Below are 23,118 nucleotides of genomic sequence, written 5' to 3'. Positions count from 1 at the left end.
GGAGTATAATTGCTTTACAATGGTGTGTTACTTTCTGCTTTATAACAAAGTGAATCAGCTGTACACATACATATATCCCCATATCTCCTCCCTCTTGCATCTCCCTCCCACCCTCCCTATCCTACCCCCTAGGTGGTCACAAAGCACCGAGCTGATCTCCCTGTGCTATGTGGCTGCTTCCCACTAGCTATCTTACATTTGGTAGTATATATTAGTCCATGACACTCTCTCACTTCATCCCAGCTTACCGTTCCCCCTCCCCATGTCCTCAACTGCATTCTCCACATTTGTGTCTTTATTCCTATCCTGCCCCTAGGTTCTTCAGAACCTTTTTTTTTTTAATTCCATATATATGTGTTAACATATGTTATTTGTTTTTCTCTTTCTGACTTACTTAACTCTGTATGACAGACTCTAGGTCCTCACTACAAAAAGCTCAATTTCGTTTCTTTTTATGGCTGAGTAATATTCCACTGTATATATGTGCCACATCTTCTTTATCCATTCATCCGATGATGGACACTTAGATTGTTTCCATCTCCGGGCTATTGTGAATAGAGCTGCAATGAACATTTTGGTACAGGTCTCTTTTTGAATTATGGTTTTCTCAGGGTATATGCCCAGTAGTGGGATTGCTGGCTCATATGGTAGTTCTATTTGTAGTTTTTAAAGGAACCTTCATACTGTACTTCACAGTGGCTGTATAAATTTACATTCTCACCAACAGTGCAAGAGGATTGCCTTTTCTCCACACCCTCTCCAGCATTTGTTGTTTCTAGATTTTCTGATGATGCCCATTCTAACTGGTGTGAGGTGATACCTCATTGTAGTTTTGATTTGCGTTTCTCTGATAATTAGTGATGAGCATTCTTTCATGTGTTTGTTGGCTGTCTGTATATCTTCTTTGGAGAAATGTGTATTTAGGTCTTCTGCCCATTTTTGGATTGGGTTGTTTGTTTCTTTGATACTGAGCTGCTTGTAATTTTGGAGATTAGTCCTTGGTCAGTTGCTTCATTTGCAACTATTTTCTCCCATTCTGATAGTTGTCTTTTCGTCTTGTTTATGGTTGCCTTTGCTGTGCAAAAGATTTTAAGTTTCATTAGGTCCCATTTGTTCATTTTTGTTTTTATTTCCATTTCTCTAGGAGGTGGGTCAAAAAGGATGTTGCTATGATGTATGTCATAGAGTGTTCTGCCTATGTTTTCCTCTAAGAGTTTTATAGTGTCTGGCCTTACATTTAGGTCTATTTTTTTTTTTACAACTTTATTGGAGTATAATTGCTTCACAATGGTGTATTAGTTTCTGCTTTATAACAAAGTGAATCAGTTACACATTTACATCTGTTCCCATATCCCTTCCCTCTTGCATCTCCCTCCCTCCTACCTTCCCTATCCCACCCCTCCAGGCGGTCACAAAGCACCGAGCTGATCTCCCTGTGCTATGCGGCTGCTTCCCACTAGCTATCTACCTTACGTTTGGTAGTGTATATATGTCCATGCCTCTCTCTCGCTTTGTCACAGCTTATCCTTCCCCCTCCCCATATCCTCAACTCCATTCTCAAGTAGGTCTGTGTCTTTATTCCTGTTTTACCCCTATGTTCTTCATGACATTTGTTTTTTTCTTAAATTCCATATATATGTGTTAGCATATGGTATTTGTCTTTCTCTTTCTGACTTACTTCACTCTGTATGACACACTCTAAGTCTATCCACCTCATTACAAATAGCTCAGTTTCGTTTCTTTTTATGGCTGAGTAATATTCCATTGTATATATGTGCCACATCTTCTTTATCCATTCATCCGATGATGGACACTTAGGTTGTTTCCAGCTCCGGGCTATTGTGAATAGAGCTGCAATGAACATTTTGGTACATGTCTCTTTTTGAATTATGGTTTTCTCAGGGTATATGCCTAGTAGTGGGATTGCTGGGTCATATGGTAGTTCTATTTTTAGTTTTTTAAGGAACCTCCATACTGTTCTCCATAGTGGCTGTACCAATTCACATTCCCACCAGCAGTGCAAGAGTGTTCCCTTTTCTCCACACCCTCTCCAGCATTTATTGTTTGTAGATTTCTTGATGATGGCCATTCTGACTGGTGTGAGATGATATCTCATTGTAGTTTTGATTTGCATTTCTCTAATGATTAATGATGTTGAGCATTCTTTCATGTGTTTGTTGGCAGTCTGTATATCTTCTTTGGAGAAATGCCTATTTAAGTCTTCTGCCCATTTTTGGATTGGGTTGTTTGTTTTTTTGCTATTGAGCTGCATGAGCTGTTTATAAATTTTGGAGATTAATCCTTTGTCAGTTGCTTCATTTGCAAATATTTTCTCCCATTCTGAGGGTTGTCTTTTGGTCTTATTTATGGTTTCCTTTGCTGTGCAAAAGCTTTTCAGTTTCATTAGGTCCCATTTGTTTATCTTTGTTTTTATTTCCATTTCTCTAGGAGGTGGGTCCAAAAGGATCTTGCTGTGATTTATGTCATAGAGTGTTCTACCTATGTTTTCCTCTAAGAGTTTGATAGTTTCTGGCCTTACATTTAGGTCTTTAATCCATTTTGAGCTTATTTTTGTGTATGGTGTTAGGGAATGATCTAATCTCATACTTTTACATGTCCCTGTCCAGTTTTCCCAGCACCACTTATTGAAGAGGCTGTCCTTTCTCCACTGTACATTCCTGCCTCCTTTATCAAAGATAAGTTGGCCATATGTGCGTGGGTTTATCTCTGGGCTTTCTATCCTGATCCACTGATCTATCTTTCTGTTTTTATGCCAGTACCACACTGTCTTAATTACTGTAGCTTTGTAGTATAGTCTGAAGTCAGGCAGCCTGATTCCTCCAGCTCCGTTTTTCGTTCTCAAGATTGCTTTGGCTATTCGGGGTCTTTTGTTTTTCCAAACAAATTTTGAAATTTTTTGTTCTACTTCTGTGAAAAATGCCAGTGGTAGTTTGATAGGGATTGCATTGAATCTGTAGATTGCTTTGGGTAGTAGAGTCATTTTCACAATATTGATTCTTCCAATCCAGGAGCATGGTATATCTCTCCATCTATTTATATCATCTTTAATTTCTTTCATCAGTGTCTTATAATTTTCTGCATACAGGTCTTTTGTCTCCTTAGGTAGGTTTATTCCTAGATATTTTATTCTTTTTGTTGCAATGGTAAATGGGAGTGTTTTCTTGATTTCATTTTCAGATTTTTCATCATTAGTGTACAGGAATGCCAGAGATTTCTGTGCATTAATTTTGTATCCTGCTACTTTACCAAATTCATTGATTAGCTCTAGTAGTTTTTCGGTAGCATCTTTAGGATTCTCTATGTATAGTATCATGTCATCTGCAAACAGTGACAGCTTTACTTCTTCTTTTCCAATTTGGATTCCTTTTATTTCCTTTTCTTCTCTGATTGCTGTGGCTAAAACTTCCAAAACTATGTTGAATAAGAGTGGTGAGAGTGGGCAGCCTTGTCTTGTTCCTGATCTTAGTGGAAATGGTTTCAGTTTTTCACCATTGAGGACAATGTTGGCTGTGGGTTTGTCATATATGGCCTTTATTATGTTGAGGAAAGTTCCCTCTATGCCTACTTTCTGCAGGGTTTTTATCATAAATGGGTGTTGAATTTTGTCGAAAGCTTTCTCTGCATCTATTGAGATGATCATATGGTTTTTCTCCTTCAACTTGTTAATATGGTGTATCACATTGATTGATTTGCGTATATTGAAGAATCCTTGCATTCCTGGAATAAACCCCACTTGATCATGGTGTATGATCCTTTTAATGTGCTGTTGCATTCTGTTTGCTAGTATTTTGTTGAGGATTTTTGCATCTATGTTCATCAGTGATACTGGCCTGTAGTTTTCTTTCTTTGTGACATCCTTGCCTGGTTTTGGTATCAAGGTGATGGTGGCCTCGTAGAATGAGTTTGGGAGTGTTCCTTCCTCTGATATTGTTTGGAAGAGTTTGAGAAGGATGGGTGTTAGCTCTTCTCTAAATGTTTGATAGAATTCGCCTGTGAAGCCATCTGGTCCTGGGCTTTTGTTTGTTGGAAGATTTTTAATCACAGTTTCAATTTCAGTGCTTGTGATTGGTCTATTCATATTTTCTATTTCTTCCTGAGTCAGTCTTGGTAGGTTGTGCATTTCTAAGAATTTGTCCATTTCTTCCAGGTTGTCCATTTTATTGGCATAGAGTTGCTTATAGTAATCTCTCATGATCTTTTGTATTTCTGCAGTGTCAGTTGTTACTTCTCCTTTTTCATTTCTAATTCTACTGATTTGAGTCTTCTCCCTTTTTTTCTTGATGAGTCTGGCTAATGGTTTGTCAATTTTGTTTATCTTCTCAAAGAACCAGCTTTTAGTTTGGTTGATCTTTACTATCGTTTCCTTCATTTCTTTTTCATTTATTTCTGATCTGATCTTTATGATTTCTTTCCTTCTGCTAACTTTGGGGGGTTTTTGTTCTTCTTTCTCTAATTGCTTTAGGTGCAGGGTCAGGTTGTTTACTCGAAATGTTTCCTGTTTCTTAAGGTGGGATTGTATTGCTATAAACTTCCCCCTTAGAACTGCTTTTGCTGCGTCCCATAGGTTTTGGGTCGTCGTGTCTCCATTGTCATTTGTTTCTAAGTATTAATTTCCTCTTTGATTTCTTCAGTGATCACTTCATTATTGAGTAGTGTATTGTTTAGCCTCCATGTGTTTGTATTTTTTACAGATCTTTTCCTGTAATTGATGTCTAGTCTCATAGCATTGTGGTCGGAAAAGATACTTGATACAATTTCAATTTTCTTAAATTTACCAAGGCTTGATTTGTGACCCAAGATATGATCTATCCTGGAGAATGTTCCATGAGCACTTGAGAAAAATGTGTATTCTGTTGTTTTTGGGTGGAATGTCCTATAAATATCAATTAAGTCCATCTTGTTTAATGTATCATTTAAAGCTTGTGTTTCCTTATTTATTTTCATTTTGGATGATCTGTCCATTGGTGAAAGTGGGGTGTTAAAGTCCCCTACTATGATTGTGTTACTGTCGATTTCCCCTTTTATGGCTGTTAGTATTTGCCTTATGTATTGAGGTGCTCCTATGTTGGGTGCATAAATATTTACAATTGTTATATCTTCTTCTTGGATTGATCCCTTTATCGTTATGTAGTGTCCTTCTTTGTCTCTTCTAATAGTCTTTATTTTAAAGTCTATTTTGTCTGATATAAGAATTGCTACTCCAGCTTTCTTTTGATTTCCATTTGCATGGAATATCTTTTTCCATCCCCTTACTTTCAATCTGTATGTGTCTCTAGGTCTGAAGTGGGTCTCTTGTAGACAGCATATATATGGGTCTTGTTTTTGTATCCATTCAGCCACTCTGTGTCTTTTGGTGGGAGCATTTAGTCCATTTACATTTAAGGTAATTATTGATATGTATGTTCCTATTCCCATTTCCTTAATGGCTTTGGGTTCGTTATTGTAGGTATAGTCCTTCTGTTGTGTTTCTTGCCTAGAGAAGTTCCTTTAGCATTTGTTGTAAAGCTGGTTTGGTGGTGCTGAACTCTCTCAGCTTTTGCTTGTCTGTAAACGTTTTAATTTCTCCATCAAATCTGAATGAGATCCTTGCTGGGTAGAGTAATCTTGGTTGCAGGTTTCTCTCCTTCATCACTTTAATTATGTCCTGCCACTCCCTTCTGGCTTGTAGAGTTTCTGCTGAGAGATCAGCTGTTAACCTGATGGGGATTCCCTTGTGTGTTATTTGTTGTTTTTCCCTTGCTGCTTTTAATATGATTTCTTTGTGTTTAATTTTTGACAGTTTGATTAATATGTGTCTTGGCGTATTTCTTCTTGGATTTATTCTGTATGGGACTCTCTGTGCCTCCTGGACTTGATTAACTATTTCCTTTCCCATATTAGGGAAGTTTTCAACTATAATCTCTTCAAATATTTTCTCAGTCCCTTTCTTTTTCTCTTCTTCTTCTGGAACCCCTATAATTCGAATGTTGGTGCGTTTAATGTTGTCCCAGAGGTCTCTGAGACTGTCCTCTGTTCTTTTCATTCTTTTTTCTTTATTTTTCTCTGCATCAGTTATTTCCACTATTTTATCTTCCACCTCACTTATCCGTTCTTCTGCCTCAGTTATTCTGCTATTGATCCCATCTAGAGTATTTTTCATTTCATTTATTGTGTTTTTAATCGATGCTTGATTCATCTTTAGTTCTTCTAGGTCCTTGTTAACTGTTTCTTGCATATTGTCTATTCTATTTCCAAGATTTTGGATCTGGGAAATAGAATCTTGGATCAGCTTTACTATCATTATTCTGAATTCTTTTTCAGGTAGACTACCTATTACCTCTTCATTTGTTAGGTCTGGTAGGTTTTTATCTTGCTCCTTCACCTGCTGTGTGTTTTTCTGCTTTCTCATTTTGCTTATGTTACTGTGTTTGGGGTCTCCTTTTTGCAGGCTGCAGATTCGTAGTTCCCGTTGTTTTTGGTGTCTGTCCCCCGTGGCTAAGGTTGTTTCAGTAGGTTGTGTAGGCTTCCTGGTGGGGGGGACTAATGCCTGTGTTCTGGTGGTTGAAGCTCGATCTTGTCTTTCTGGTGGGCAGGTCCACGTCTGGTGGTGTGTTTTGGGGTGCCTGTGGCCTTATTATGTTTTTAGGTATCCTCTCTGCTAATGGGTGGGGTTGTGTTCCTGCCTTGCTAGTTGCTTGGCATAGGGTGACCAGCACTGTAGCTTGCTGGTCGTTGACTGAAGCTGGGTGCTGGTGTTGAGATGGAGATCCCTGGGAGATTTTTGCTGCTTGATATTATGTGGAGCTGGGAGGTCTCTTGTGGACCCGTGTCCTGAAGTTGGCTCTCCCACTTCAGAGGCACAGCACTAACTCCTGGCTGCAGCACCAAGAGCCTTTCATCCACCCGGCTCAGAATAACAGTGAGAAAAAGTAGAAAGAAATAATTAGTAGAAGAAAGAAAGAGAGATTGAACGAAAGGAAGAAGGGAAGGAAGGAAGGAAGAAAGAAAGAAAGGAGGGAGGGAGGAAGGATGGAAAGAAAGGAAAGAAAGGAGGGAGGGAGGGAGGAATGAAAGCAAAAGGAAGAGTGAATGGAAGAAGAGAGGGAGGGAGGGAGGAAGGAAAGAAAGAAGAAAGACAGAAGGGAGGGAGGGAGGAAGGAAAGAAAAAGAAAGTGGAAAGAAGAAGGGTGGGAGGGAGGGAGGGATGGAGGAAAAAGAAAGAAGGAAAGGAGGAGCGGAGGGAGGGAGGGAGGAAGGGAAAGGAGGAAAAAAAGAAAGAGCAGGTAAAGTAAAATAGAATAAAGTATGAAATATAGTAGCGTTATTAAAATTAAAAAGTAATTATTGAAAAAAAACACGGACCGAAAGAACCCTGGGACATATGGTGGAAGCAAAGCTATACAGAGAGAATCTTACACAGAAGATTACACATACACATTCACAAAAAGAGAGCAGGGGGAAAAATCAAAAATCTTGCTCTCCAAGTCCACCTCCTCGATTTGGGATAATTCGTTGTAAAAAGAGGAAAAGGGCGAAAAGTCTGAAATCTTGCTAAGTCCACCTCCTTAATTTGAGATAATTCGTTGTAAAAAGAGGGAAAAAAAAGGGGGGAAAGTCTTAAATCTTGTCCTCAAGGTCCACTTCCTTAATTTGGGATGATTCGCTGTCCATTCATGCACTCCACAGACGCAGGGCACATCAAATGGACCGTGGAGCTTTAATCCGCTGCCTCCGAGGCTGCACAGAGAGATTTCCCTGTCTCTGCTCTCACAGCTCCCGGGTCTCAGCCTTGGACCTGGCCCCGCCTCTGCGCGTAGGTCGCCGGAGGGCGTCCGTTCTTCGCTCAGACAGGACGGGTTTAAAGGAGCCGCTGATTCGGGGGCTCTGGCTCACTCAGGCAGAGGGGAGGGAGGGGAATGCCCTCTCCTCGCGCACCAGGCAACAAAAGGGAAAAAAGTCTCCTGCCTCTCCGGCAGCCCCAGACCCTTTCCCCGGACTCCCTCCGGGCCAGCACCAACCCCCTCAGGGTCTCCTCCTGCCGCCAGCCCCAGACCTCCCCCCGCGCTCCGACCGAAAGCCGATACCCGAGCCTCAGCTCCCAGCCCCGCCCGCCCCGGCGGCCGAGCAGACAAGTCTCCCGGGCTGGTGTGCGCCTGAGGGCACCGATCCTCTGTGCCAAAACCTCCCCGCCCTGCCCTCCACACCCCTGTTGCTGTGCTCTCCTCCGCTACTCCGAAGCTTTCCCCCTCCGCCACCTGCAGTCTCCGCCCTCGAAGGGGCTTGTAGTGTGTAGAAACCTTCCCTCCTTCACGGCTCCCTCCCACTGGTGCAGGTCCCGTCCATATCCTATTGTCTCTGTTTATTCTTTTTTTCTTTTGACCTACCCAGGTATGTGGGGAGTTTCTTGCCTTTTGGGGGGTCTGAGGTCTTCTGTCAGCGTTCAGTAGGTGTTCTGTTGGAGTTGTTCCACGTGTAGATGAATTTCTGATGTATCTGTGGGGAGGAAGGTGATCTCCGCGTCTTACTCTTCCGCCATCTTCCTCCGGCTCCCCATCTTTCCTATTTCTGGGTAGGACAAAGCGGAGAGATTCCCGCACAGAGGATCGGCGCCGAGCGGCACCCACCAGCCTGAGAGGCCCGTCCGCCCGCCCGCCGGGGCGGGCGGCGCTGGAAGCTGAGGCTCGGGCTTCGGTCAGAGCGCAGGGAGAGGACTGGGGCCGGCGGCGAGAACTCAGCCTGAAGGGGGCTAATGTGCCACAGCTAGCCGGGAGGGAGTCCGGGAAAACCCCGGAGCTGCCGAAGAGGCAAGAGACCTGTTCCTCCCCCTTGGTTTCCTGCTGCGCGAGGAGAGGGAATTAAGAGCGCTGCTTAAAGGGGCTCCACAGACGGGCGCGAGTCGCGACTGAAAGCCTCATTGTAGTTTTGATTTGCATTTCTCTAATGATTAAAGATGTTGAGCATTCTTTCATGTGTTTGTTGGCAGTCTGTATATCTTCTTTGGAGAAATGTGTATTTAGGTCTTCTGCCCATTTTTGGATTGGGTTCTTTGTTTTTTTGCTATAGAGCTGCATGAGCTGCTTACAAATTTTGGAGATTAATCCTTTGTCAGTTGCTTCATTTGCAAATATTTTCTCCCATTCTGAGGGTTGTCTTTTCATCCTGGTTATGGTTTCCTTTGCTGTGCAAAAGCTTTTAAGTTTCATGAGGTCCCATTTGTTTATTTTTCTTTTTATTTCCATTTCTCTAGGAGGTGGGTCAAAAAGGATCTTGCTGTGATTTATGTCATACAGTGTTCTGCCTATGTTTTCCTCTAAGAGTTTAATAGTGTCTGGCCTTACATTTAGGTTTTTAGTCCATTTTGAGCTTATTTTTGTGTATGGTTTGAGGGAGTGATCTAATCTCATACTTTTACATGTCCCTGTCCAGTTTTCCCAGCACCACTTATTGAAGAGGCTGTCCTTTCTCCACTGTACATTCCTGCCTCCTTTATCAATGATAAGGTGACCATATGTGTGTGGGTTTATCTCTGGGCTTTCTATCCTGTTCCATTGATCTATCTTTCTGTTTTTGTGCCAGTACCATACTGTCTTAATTACTGTAGCTTTGTAGTATAGTCTGAAGTCAGGGAGCCTGATTCCTCCAGCTCCGTTTTTCGTTCTCAAGATTGCTTTGGCTATTCTGGGTCTTTGGTGTTTCCATACAAATTATGAAATTTTTTGTTCTAATTCTGTGAAAAAATGCCAGTGGTAGTTTGATAGGGATTGCATTGAATCTGTAGATTGCTTTGGATAGTAGAGTCATTTTCACAATATTGATTCTTCCAATCCAGGAGCATGGTATATCTCTCCATCTATTTGTATCATCTTTAATTTCTTTCATCAGTGTCTTATAATTTTCTGCATACAGGTCTTTTGTCTCCTTAGGTAGGTTTATTCCTAGATATTTTATTCTTTTTGTTGCAATGGTAAATGGGAGTGTTTTCTTGATTCCACTTTCAGATTTTTCATCATTAGTGTACAGGAATGCCAGAGATTTCTGTGCATTAATTTTGTATCCTGCTACTTTATCAAATTCATTGATTAGCTCTAGTAGTTTTCTGGTAGCATCTTTAGGATTCTCTATGTATAGTATCATGTCATCTGCAAACAGTGACAGCTTTACTTCTTCTTTTCCCATTTGGATTCCTTTTATGTCCTTTCCCTCTCTGATTGCTGTGGCTAAAACTTTCAAAACTATGTTGAATAAGAGTGGTGAGAGTGAGCAGCCTTGTCTTGTTCCTGATCTTAGTGGAAATGATTTCAGTTTTTCACCATTAGGGATGATGTTGGCTGTGGGTTTGTCATATATGACCTTTATTATGTTGAGGAAAGTTCCCTCTATGCCTACTTTCTGCAGGGTTTTTGTCATAAATGGGTGTTGAATTTTGTCGAAAGCTTTCTCTGCATCTATTGAGATGATCATATGGTTTTTCTCCTTCAATTTGTTAATATGGTGTATCACGTTATTTGATTTGCATATATTGAAGAATCATTGCATTCCTGGAATAAAGCCCACTTGATCGTGGTGTATGATCCTTTTAATGTGCTGTTGGATTCTGTTTGCTAGTATTTTGTTGAGGATTTTTGCATCTATGTTCATCAGTGATATTGGCCTGTAGTTTTCTTTCTTTGTGACATCCTTGTCTGGTTTTGGTATCAAGGTGATGGTGGCCTCGTAGAATGAGTTTGGGAGTGTTCCTCCCTCTGCTATATTTTGGAGGAGTTTGAGAAGGATAGGTGTTAGCTCTTCTCTAAATGTTTGATAGAATTCGCCTGTGAAGTCATCTGGTCCTGGGCTTTTGTTTGTTGGAAGACTTTTTATCACAGTTTCAATTTCAGTGCTTGTGATTGGTATGTTCATATTTTCTGTTTTTTCGTTATTCAGTCTTGGCAGGTTGTGCATTTCTAAGAATTTGTCCATTTCTTCCAGGTTGTCCATTTTATTGGGATAGAGTTGCTTGTAGTACTCTCTCATCATCTTTTGTATTTCTGCAGTGTCAGTTGTTACCTTTCCTTTTTCATTTGTAATTCTATTGATTTGAGTCTTCTCCCTTTTTTTCTTGATGAGTCTGGCTAATGGTTTATCAATTTTGTTTATCTTCTCAAAGAACCATCTTTTAGTTTTACTGATCATTACTGTCGTTTCCTTCATTTCTTTTTCAGTTATTTCTGATCTGATTTTTATGATTTCTTTTCTTCTGCTAACTTTGGGGGTTTTTTGTTCTTCTTTCTCTAATTGCTTTAGGTGCAAGGTCAGGTTGTTTACTCGAGATGTTTCCTGTTTCTTAAGGTGGGATTGTATTGCTATAAACTTCCCTCTTAGAACTGCTTTTGCCGCATCCCATAGGTCTTGGGTCATCGTGTCTCCATTGTCATTTGTTTCTAGGTATTTTTTTATTTCCTCTTTGATATCTTAAGTGATCACTTCGTTATTAAGTAGTGTATTATTTAGCCTCCATATGTTTGTATTTTTTATAGATTTTTTTTCCTGTAAAAGGTATCTAGTCTTGTATCGTTGTGTTCGGAAAAGATACTTGATACAATTTCAATTTTCTTAAATTTACCAAGGCTTGATTTGTGACCCAATATATGATCTACCCTGGAGAATATTCCGTGAGCACTTGAGAAAAATGTGTATTCTGTTGTTTTTGGATGGAATGTCCTGTAAATATCAATTAAGTCCATCTTGTTTAATGTATCATTTAAAGCTTGTGTTTCCTTATTTATTTTCATTTTGGATGATCTGTCCATTGGTGAAAGTGGGGTGTTAAAGTCCCCTACTATGAATGTGTTAATGTCATTTCCCCTTTTATGGTTGTTAGTATTTGCCTTATGTATTGAGGTGCTCCTATGTTGGGTGCATAAATATTTACAATTGTTATATCTTCTTCTTGGATCGATCCTTTGATCATTATGTAGTGTCCTTCTTTGTCTCTTCTAGTAGTCTTTATTTTAAAGTTTATTTTGTCTGATATGAGAATTGCTATTCCAACCTTCTTTTGATTTCCATTTGCATGGAATATCTTTTCCCATCCCCTTACTTTCAGTCTGTATGTGTCTCTAGGTCTGAAGTGGGTCTCTTGTAGACAGAATATATATGGGTCTTGTTTTTGTATCCATTCAGCCAATCTGTGTCTTTTGGTGGGAGCATTTAGTCCATTTACATTTGAGGTAATTATCGATATGTATGTTCCTATTCCCATTTTCTTAATTGTTTTGGGCTCGTTATTTTAGGTCTTTTCCTTCTGTTGTGTTTCTTGCCTAGAGAAGTTCCTTTAGCATTTGTTGTAAAGCTGGTTTGGTCGTGTTGAACTCTCTCAGCTTTTGCTTGTCTGTAAACGTTTTAATTTCTCGATCAAATCTGAATGAGATCCATGCTGGATAGAGTAATCGTGGTTGCAGGTTTTTCTCCTTCATCACTTTAAATACGTCCTGCCAGTCCCTTCTGGCTTGTAGAGTTTCTGCTGAAGGATCAGCTGTTAACCTTATGGGGATTCCCTGTGTGTTATTTGTTGTTTTTCCCTTGCTGCTTTTAATATGTTTTCTTTGTGTTTAATTTTTGACAGTTTGATTAATATGTGTCTTGGCGTATTTCTCCTTGGATTTATCCTGTATGGGACTCTCAGTGCCTCCTGGACTTGATTAATTATTTCCTCTCCCATATTAGGAAAGTTTTCAACTATAATCTCTTCAAATATTTTCTCAGTCCCTTTCTTTTTCTCTTCTTCTGGAACCTCTATAATTCGAATGTTGGTGCATTTAATGTTGTCCCAGAGGTCTCTGGGACTGTCCTCACTTCTTTTCATTCTTTTTTCTTTATTCTGCTCTGCAGCAGTTATTTCCACTATTTTATCTTCCAGGTCACTTTTCCGTACTTCTGCCTCAGTTATTCTGCTATTGATCCCATCTAGAGTATTTTTAATTTCATTTATTGTGTTGCTCATCGTTGCTTGATTCATCTTTAGTTCTTCTAGGTCCTTGTTAACTGTTTCTTGCATTTTGTCTATTCTATTTCCAAGATTTTGGATCATCTTTACTATCATTAGTCTGAATTCTTTTTCAGGTAGACTGCCTATTTCCTCTTCATTTGTTAGGTCTGGTGGGTTTTTATCTTGCTCCTTCTCCTGCGGTGTGTTTTTCTGTCTCCTCATTTTGCTTATCTTACTGTGTTTGGGGTCTCCTTTTTGCAGGCTGCAGGTTCGTAGTTCCCGTTGTTTTTGGTGTCTGTCCCCCGTGGCTAAGGTTGGTTTAGTGGGTTGTGTAGGCTTCCTGGTGGAGGGGACTAGTTCCTGTGTTCTCGTGGATGAGGCTGGATCTTGTCTTTCTGGGTGGCAGGTCCATGTCTGGTGGTGTGTTGTGGTCTGTCTGTGGCCTTATTATGGTTTTTCGGCAGCCTCTCTGCTATTGGGTGGGGTTGTGTTCCTGTCTTGCTAGTTGTTTGGCATAGGGTGTCCAGCACTGTAGTTTGCTGGTCATTGAGTGAAGCTGGGTGCTGGTGTTGAGATGGAGATCTCTGGGAGATTTTCTCCGTTTGATATTATGTGGAGCTGGGAGGTCTCTTGTGGACCAGTGTCCTGAAGGTGGCTCTCCTACGTCAGAGGCACAGCACTGACTCCTGGCTGCAGCATCAAGAGCCTTTCATCCACACGCCTCAGAATAAAAGGGAGAAAAAGTAGAAAAAAGAATTAGAAGAAGAAGAGGAAGAGGAGTGGGAGGGGGAGAAGAAGAAAGAAAGAGAAAGGAAGGGAGGAAGGAAGGAAGAAAGAAAGGAAAGAAAGAAAGAAAGGAAGAAAGAAAGAAAGAAAAAGAAAGGAGGGAGGGAGGAAGGAGGGAGGGAAGGTAGGAAAGAAGAAAGAGAGGAGATAAAGTAAAATAGAGTATAGTATGATAAAATATAATGAAGTTATTAAAATAAAAAATAATTATTAAAAATTTTTTTTAAAAAAAGCAACGGACGGATAGAACCCTGGGACAAATGGTGGAAGCAAAGCTATTCAGACAAAATCTCACACAGAAACATACACATGCACATTCACAAAAAGAGGGAAAGGGGAAAAAAATCATAAATCTTGCTCTCAAAGTACACCTCCTCAATTTGGGATGATTCGTTGTCTAAAGCAGGGAAGGAAGGAAAAAAAAGAAAGAAAGAAGATAAAGTAAAATAAAATAAAGATAAAATAAAGTTATTAAAATAAAAAATAATTATTAAGAAAAAAAAATTTTTAAAAAAACGGACAGATAGAACCCTAGGACAAATGGTGGAAGCAAAGCTGTACAGACAGAATCTCTCACAGAAGCATACACATACACACTCACAAAAAGAGGAAAAGGGGAAAAAATCATAAATCTTGTTCTCAAAGTTCACCTCCTCAATTTGGGATGATTCGTTGTCTATTCATGTATTCCACAAATGCAGGGTACATCAAGTTGATTGTGGAGCTTTAATCTGATGCTTCTGAGACTGCTGGGAGAGATTTCCCTTTGTCTTCTTTATTCTCACAGATCCCGGGTCTCAGCTTTGGATTTGGCCCCGCCTCTGTGTGTAGATCGCTGGAGGGCATCTTTTCTTTGCTCAGACAGGACGGGGTTAAAGGAGCAGCCCCTTCGGGGACTCTGGTTTACTCAGGCCTGGGGGAGGGAGGGGTACGGTGTGCGGGGTGAGCCTGCGGCGGCAGAGGCCGTCATGACCTTGCAGCAGCCGGAGGCGCGCCGTGTGCTCTCCCAGGGAAGCTGTCCCTGGATCCTGGGACCCCGGTAGTGGCGGGCTGCACAGGCTCCCTGGAAAGGGGGCGTGGGCAGTGACCTGCGCTCGCACACAGGACTCTTGGCAGCGGCAGCAGCAGCCCCAGCGTTCCATGCCCATCTCTGGAGTCCGCGCTTTTAGCCGAGGCTCACGCCCGTCTCTGGAGCTCCTTTAAGCAGCGCTCTTAATCCCCTCTCCTTGCGCACCAGGAAACAACGAGGGAAGAAAAAGTCTCTTGCTTCTTCGGGCGGGTCCAGACTTTTTCCCGGACTCCCTCCCGGCTAGCCATGCTGCACTAACCCCTTCAGGTTGTGTTCATACCGCCGCCAACCCCAGTCCTCTCCCTACGCTGGACCGAAGCCCGAGCCTCAGCTCCCAGCCCCACCTGCCCTGGCGGCCGAGCAGACAAGCCTCTGGGGCTGGTGAGTGCCGGTTGGCACTGATCCTCAGTGCGGGAATCTCTCCGCTTTGCCTTCTGCACCCTTGTTTCTGTGCTCTCCTCCGCTACTCCAAAGCTCTCCCCCTCCGCCACCCACAGTCTCCGCCCGCGAAGGGGCTTCCTAGTCTGTGGAAACCTTTCCTCCTTCACGGCTCCCTCCCACTGGTGCAGGTCCCGTCCCTATCCTTTTGTCTCTGTTTATTTTTTCTTTTGCCCTACCCAGGTACGTGGGGAGTTTCTTGCCTTTTGGGGGGTCTGAGGTGTTCTGCCACCATTCAGTAGGTGTTCTGTAGGAGTTGTTCCACGTGTAGATGAATTTCTGGTGTATCCGTGGGGAGGAAGGTGATCTCTGCATCTTACTCTTCCGCCATCCACATTTAGGTCTTTAATCCATTTTGAGTTTATTTTTGTGTATGGTGTAGGAAGTGTTCTAATTTCATTCTTTTACATGTAGCTGTCCAGTTTTCCCAGCACAATTTATTGAAGAGTATGTCTTTTCTCGATTGTATATTCTTGACTGCTTTATCAAGCATAAGGTGACCATATGTGTGTGGGTTTATCTCTGGGCTTTCTATCCTGTTCCATTGATCTCTACTTCTGTTTTTGTGCCAGTACCATACTGTCTTGATTACTGTAGCTTTGTAGTATAGTCTGAAGTCAGGGAGCCTGATTCCTCCAGCTCTGTTTTTTGTTCTCAAGATTGCTTTGGCTATTAGGGGTCTTTTCTGTTTCCATACAAATTGTAAAATTTTTTGTTCTAGTTCTGTGAAAAATGCCATTGGTAGTTTGATAGGGATTGCATTGAATCTGTACATTGCTTTGGGTAGTATAGTCATTTTCACAATGTTGTTTCTTCCAATCCAAGAACATGGTATATCTCTCCATCTATTTGTATCATCTTTAATTTCTTTCATCAGTGTCTTATAGTTTTCTGCATACAGGTCTTTTTTCTCCTTTGGTAGGTTTATTCCTAGGTATTTTATTCTTTTTGTGGCAATGGTAAATGGGAGTGTTTCCTTAATTCCTCTCTCAGATTTTTCATCATTGGTGTATAGGAGTTCAAGAGATTTCTGTGCATTAATTTTGTATCTGGCTACTTTACCAAATTCATTGATTAGCTCTAGTAGTTTTCTGGTAGCGTCTTTCGGATTCTCTATATATAGTATCATGTCATCTGCAAACGGTGACAGCTTTACTTCTTCTTTTCCGATTTGGATTCCTTTTATTTCTTTTTCGTCTCATTACTGTGACTGCAACTTCCAAAACTCTGTTGAATAATAGTGGTGAGAGTGGGCGACCTTGTCTTGTTCCTGACCTTAATGGAAATGGTTTCAGTTGTTCACCATTGAGAACGGTGTTGGCTCTAGCTTTGTCATATATGCCCTATATTATGTTGAGGTAAGTTCCCTCTATGCCTACTTTCTGGAGGATTTTTTTATCATAAATGGATGTTGAATTTCGTTGAAAGCTTTTTCTGCATCTGTTGAGGTGATCACATGGTTTTTATCCTTCAGTTTGTTAGTATGCTGTATCACATTGATTGATCTGCGTATATTGAAGAATCCTTGCATTCCTGGGATAAACCCCACTTGATCATCGTGTAAATACTGTTAATGTGCTGTTGGCTTCTGTTTGCTAGTATTTTGTTGAGATTTTTGCATCTGTGTTCATCAGTGATATAGGCCTATAGTTTTCTTTTTTTGTAACATCTTTCTCTGGTTTTGGTATCAGGGTGATGGTGGCCTCGTAGAATGAGTTTGGGAGTGTTCCTCCCTCTGCTATATTTTGGAAGAATTTGAGAAGGATAGGTGTTAGCTCTTCTCTAAATGTTTAATAGAATTCACCTGTGCAGCCATCTGGTCCTGGGCTTTTGTTTGTTGGAAGATTTTTAATCACAGTCTCAATTTCAGTGCTTGTGATTGGTCTGTTTATATTTTCTGTTTCTTCCTGGTTCAGTCTCAGAAGGTTGTGCTTTTCTAAGAATGTGTCCATTTCTTCCAGGTTGTACATTTTACTGGCATATAGTTGCTTGTAGTAATCTCTCATGATCCTTTGTATTTCTGCAGTGTCAGTCATTACTTCTCCTTTTTCATTTCTAACTGTGTTGTTTTGAGTCATCTCCCTTTTTTTCTTGATGAGTCTGGCTAATGGTGTATCAATTTTGTTTATCTTCTCAAAGAACCAGCTTTTAGTTTTATTGATATTTGTTCTTGTTTCCTTCATTTCTTTTTCATTTATTTCTGATCTGATCTTTATGATTTCTTTCCTTCTGCTAACTTTAGGGTTTTTTTGTTCTTCTTTCTCTAATTGCTTTAGATGTAAGGTTAGGTATTTTGTGGAGATGTTTTTTGTTTCTTGAGGTAGGATTGTATTGCTATAAACTTCCCTCTTAGAACTGCTTTTGCTGCATCTCGTAGGTTTTGTGTCGTCGTGTTTTCATTGTCATTCTTTTCTAGGTATTTTTTGATTTCCTCTTTGATTTCTTCAGTGATCTCTTGGTTATTTAGTATTGTATTGTTTAGCCTCCATGTGTTTGTATTTTTTACAGGTTTTTTCCCATAGGAATATTATTTTTTAACAGAATACAATTTTTTCTCCATAAGTTTGCTTCATACAATATAATTGTGACATTGTGTTCTTAAATATGTCCTCATTTATCAGTTCTTATTTTGAGAAATTGCTGTATTCCATGCATTTGTATTTGATGCTAGCTTGTTATTTATTTCATGAAGTTTTTTTTTTTCTGGCTCTGAATAATATTAGTACCATTTACCAATTTTAGATGGAATTCATACCAATACCTGGAGTCTAATACATTCTAAAATAGCTAAAGCATTAGAAATTTTGGTAGTCAAGCCCCAAAGGTTTTTTCAATCTAAGTCAGCTTAATATGATGATACCTAACTAAAAATGGATTAGTAGAAAAATGTTCTTTTAACTGTATATTCTGTTTCTGCTTTCTTCTTAATCTTTTCTTAAAAAGTAACTATAACTGGCAATCAGAATGATGGCACCATAAATCAGGCTGCCTCCTCTCCATTTCCAGCTCCAGCTTATCTACTTTTTCTGAGTCAAGCAGCTACTGATGCAAATAGGCAGGTGGGACCTGGAGGGTTTCAGCCAAGACACCTGTTGTGATGCTTTCCCTCTCTGGGACAAACTCAAGGCTGAAACACTGTGGAGGAGCACTTGGAAAGAATTTGAAGGGCAAGTGACTGAGAGAAAAAGACTGCAACTGAGAATCCCATATCCATTCAAATTATTCACCAGTTGTGGCGAAAGAAAGATATTAGCAGTTGGGAAAAAAGTGAGAGAACATGTGTATCTGAATACCCTATCCAAGAAAAATGCTTGTGAAATGAATCAAATATTTTTAAGAGCAAAAATACTTATAAAAGACAAATTACTTTTAAAAGTCTGGCAAATCTAACAATGTGTTTGTCCCCATAGTTGGAATTGATCCCTGTATTTCACAAATAATTTAGGAAGTTATGTTTGTATAGGCAAATGTACTATCTTGGATAGATTTTTTTTTTTTTTTTTTTTTTGCGGTATGTGGACCTCTAACTGTTGTGGCCTCTCCCATTGCGGAGCACAGGTTTCGGACGCGCAGGCTCAGTAGCCATGGTTCACGGGCCCAGCCACTCCACAGCATGTGGAATCTTCCCGGATAGGGGCACGAACCCATGTCCCCTGCATTGGCAGGCGGACTCTCAACCACTGCGCCACCAGGGAAGCCCTTGGATAGATTTTTTTTTAACAGAATCAAAAATCTATCCGTATGCTTTTATATCTGTGAAATTAATTGCTTTGAATTCATGAATATCCTAGTGATGTAGTTAGAAGAATCCTGAGATTTGGAGTCAGAAGGTCTTAATTTCAGCCTATCATTTACTAGTAAAGGCAAGTTAGTAAACTACTTTTATTCCCTGGTTTTCTTTATCTTTGAAATATGAATCCTGTATTATAGATTGTTAGAGGAATTAATAAAATATACATATGTCTTAACAGGTGTTTTTATCGTAATCATCAACCATTAAGACTCTTTAGGGACGGTAATCACCATATTTTTAAGACATAGATTTTAACTGGGGGAGAGAGGGAGCTGCTATGGATGGGGTTTTGTCAGGTAAGAGACTTTAACAATATTGTTAATATTTTACTGAATATGGGTACTCATCACTTTGTATATTTGTTTTAAATATTTCTTATTTGGTAAAAATAATCTTTTCTTATGAAATACCTATAACTTTCCCATGAAATACCTTAACCAATAAAGTTTCTCACATTTTTCTATCAAACGTCACTGCTTACTAGGATACTCTGAAATGTATACTTCATAATTCTGTGCTTGCTTGAGATCTGCTAGTCAGAACATTATTTCCTTCTTGCCATTCTAGTTATGCTATGTTGCACAAAGTATCAATATCATGTTTCTACTGTGTTTGTTAAGTAGATGGCAGAGATCACAGACTGTCTGTTTTGGGATTGAATCTGGCTCTGAGAAGTACTGTTTATTCCACACAATATTTGTCTTTATGGTGACTTAAAGTCTCAGGAAAAAAATCAAGAAGTTTTATTACCCTTGATTTGCATTTCTGCATGACAACAGTGAGTTGGTGCTGAGTACCAGCTGCTTTCTTTAGCTGGGCCATGTGCTCCACAGTTCTGCACACTCACTATGCTCCCTGATACTGATGTCAAATGTCATTTGCCTTTCATCATTATAAATGTTCATGTTAATTGCTTGACAGTTTCCTTTATAACTGTTAAGAGAGATCACATTCAGTAGATGTCACAGTCTTCTGTTGATATTTTGCTATGATATTTTAATTTGATGTCACATTTTTAATATTGATAACTTTATAAAGCACACTTACATTTTTTTCTACAAACATATGACATAAAATATTCTTTTTGTTTGTCAACTCCTACTTCTCTCATATCCAATCAGTCCTTTCATGTTACCACTTAAATGTTTCTCAAATCTAGTTCTTCCTGTCCAGCCTTACTGCTACTGCTCCTCCCCAGGCCCTCATCATCTCTCATCTGGAGTTCTTTAATTGCTCCCTAACTGAGCTCCTTGCCTTCTGTCACATCTTTGCAGTTCATCCTCAAGTATATTGCTAGAATGATGTTTCAGAGTGCAGATCTCATTTCGTCACCCCACTATTTCAAATTCTTCCAGGTCTCTCCGTCTTATATGTCAGGGGTCAACGTCTTTTCCTTAAAGATCTACATAGTAAATATTTTAGACTTTGCTGGCCATAAGAGCCCTGCCGCAAATAGTTGACTCTGCTGTTGTTGAGTTGAGCACAAAAGCAACCATGGACAATATATAAACCAATGGGCATGGCTATGTTCCAATAAAACTTATTTACAAAACCAGGTTTAGGTCATAGTTTGTTAATCCCTCTTCTATGATATAAAAGGCTAGCCCTGTCTTCTTTCCTGTCTCATCTACCACTCTCCTATCCTGTTTCTTACAGTTTCTTCAGAAGCGCCATTCAAATTCTTACACTTTTCTGAGCACAACATCTTCTTTCCATATCCAATTATATAATTCTTTTCATTCAGGCTGTTTTTTCACAAATAGCAAAACATTCAAATATATCTTGTAAAATGTTAATTCTCAAATGATGGTATCATATATAAACATGAGATTATTTAGTCACTTACTGACATCTTAAGAAATGTAAAGTCTTAAGTATTAAAAACAGTTTTTAACAAGTCTTTCATAAAGACATTAACCTTGATACAATCCATCTTATAGTTTGGATACCATCAACATATTATCCAAAAATCTCAGAATAAGGTCACTGGTAGGAAAGTAGTTTCAACATTATCAACTGTATTGAATCAAAGTTCATTGAGAGAATAATTTTAGGACAGTTAGTAGGAATTGAAAGCAGTAACTCACATTGTGTCCTATCTTTATCACAATTGCTCCTTTCAAATACCGTAAGGAAAGCAGAAAATATTTGGTTTTAGGATATAATTTGCCTGAGGTATTGGACTTTAAGTTGCTATTTAAATTATAATAGGTCATTTTGCATGTTTCCATATGCAAAGAAACAACACAACTTGAGAGTATGTTATTAAATGTGTGGGGTTTGCCTCCTTATTAAATTACATGTATTTAGGCTGTTGCTGACTGGTACATGTTGGATAACAAATAAAAGCTATTGCAGTAAAAAAGAAAAAGGAAGAACTTCATTCTTGAATCACAATAATGATAAGTGTGATTTGATTACTAGGGTGAGAGAGTAGATTGGTAGAGCTGCTGTGATGGAATTTTGTTAAGATGTGGGTGGATATTAATACTGATTATGACAAAGTTCTCTAAATTTTCTGATACTCACATAATAATGCATTAATTTAAAGCTCTGTTAAAACTACCTTGTAAGTGTCTCTTATGGTTGATTTTTAGCCACCAGCTGAACAGGCCAAAGCAAGACTACAACTGGTTCTTGAAGCTGCTGGTAAGTATTAATAATTAACTTTATTTAAATGAAAATATGTGAAATAAATCCTAGCATGCTTACAAATGGGTCAAAGAGCAAAACACCTATTTTCATATAGCCTCACAAATTTGTGAGATCTTTGTATGGCCATATTTTACCTCAAATATTTATTGCTATAGTATGATGTTAAAAGGTCATTCTTTACCTTCTTATTTATAAAACTGGCTTCGATTTTAGTTTTAATTTTGATGAAGTCCAGTTTATTGATTTTTGTCTTTTATGGACTGTGCTTTTAGTGGCATGTTTAAGAAGAATTTTATACTTTTACGTTTTATATTTGAGGCTGTGATCATTTTGATTTAATATTTATATAAGGTGTGATTTTTAGATCAAGGTTTTGCTCTAAAGGAAATGAGATAAATGTTTAATAATTCTTCCAGTTACATTAGACTAACTCATTGGACTATTCGTCTGGATACCATCTAATCTTTAAAATCTGTATGTTTTAATATCTCAATTGTACAGTAATTCTTTCTTTGATTTTAGATTATAATACCCAGATTCATGTACACATTAAATACTTTACTTTTTAAAAAATATAAGAGATCCATGTTATCTTTTCCAAGTACCAATATTTTACTCTGAATCTTAATGTGGTTTTTAAAAATATATGTTGGGCTTCCCTGGTGGCACAGTGGTTAAGAGTCTGCCTGCCGATGCAGGGAACACGGGTTTGTGCCCCGGTCCGGGAAGATCCCACATGCTGAGGAGCGGTTAGGCCCGTGAGCCATGGCCGCTGAGCCTGCACGTCCAGAGCCTGTGCACCACAATGGGAGAGGCCACAACAGTGAGAGGCCCACGTACCACATAAATAAATAAATAAATAAATAAATAAATAAATAAATAAAAAATATATGTTACATTCAAATAATAAGTTATCAAGATCAAGCATGAGGTAGGGTTAGAATAATATTACCAAAGGACTACATGTTTCTTAAAATTATTTACTTTTTAAGCATCTGTAAAGAGTTCATAATTTCCAACTGGAAAATGAGAATTCTATTTTGACGTCAAAAGTAGTCTCAGGGCTTCCCTGCTGGCGCAGTGGTTGAGAGTCCGCCTGCCGATGCAGGGGACACGGGTTCGTGCCCCAGTCCGGGAAGATCCCACATGCCGCGGAGCGGCTGGGCCCGTGAGCCATGGCCGCTGGGCCTGCGCGTCCGGAGCCTGTGCTCTGCAGCGGGAGAGGCCACGGCAGTGAGAGGCCCGCATACCACAAAAAAAAAAAAAAGTAATCTCAGACTACCAAATGATAGTAGTTATATTTTTAATATTCATTTCAAAAATACATGTATGCATATTAATTCAAGGATTTATTACATTAGCGCCTTTTATTCCTACCCAACGTGTCTACAGTCTAAAGATTGGGAACAC

General features: G+C 39.5%; 1 protein-coding gene across 4 annotated transcripts in view; it reads left to right on the top strand.

The window, feature by feature from the left end:
• Positions 1-23,118, top strand: part of RSRC1 (arginine and serine rich coiled-coil 1) — a 441,446-nt gene that overhangs the window by 242,884 nt on the left and 175,444 nt on the right. For all 4 annotated transcript variants that reach the window (XM_079704152.1, XM_079704151.1, XM_079704150.1 and 1 more), the window contains one exon: positions 21,651-21,702. In XM_079704152.1, coding sequence (XP_079560278.1) covers positions 21,651-21,702 — 52 coding nt within the window. The remainder of the gene's footprint in view (positions 1-21,650; positions 21,703-23,118) is intronic.

The sequence above is a fragment of the Hyperoodon ampullatus genome (assembly GCF_949752795.1).
Source record: "Hyperoodon ampullatus genome assembly, chromosome: 5".
NCBI classification, from domain to species: domain Eukaryota; kingdom Metazoa; phylum Chordata; class Mammalia; order Artiodactyla; family Ziphiidae; genus Hyperoodon; species Hyperoodon ampullatus.
This window is presented reverse-complemented; position numbering and strand designations above follow the sequence as displayed.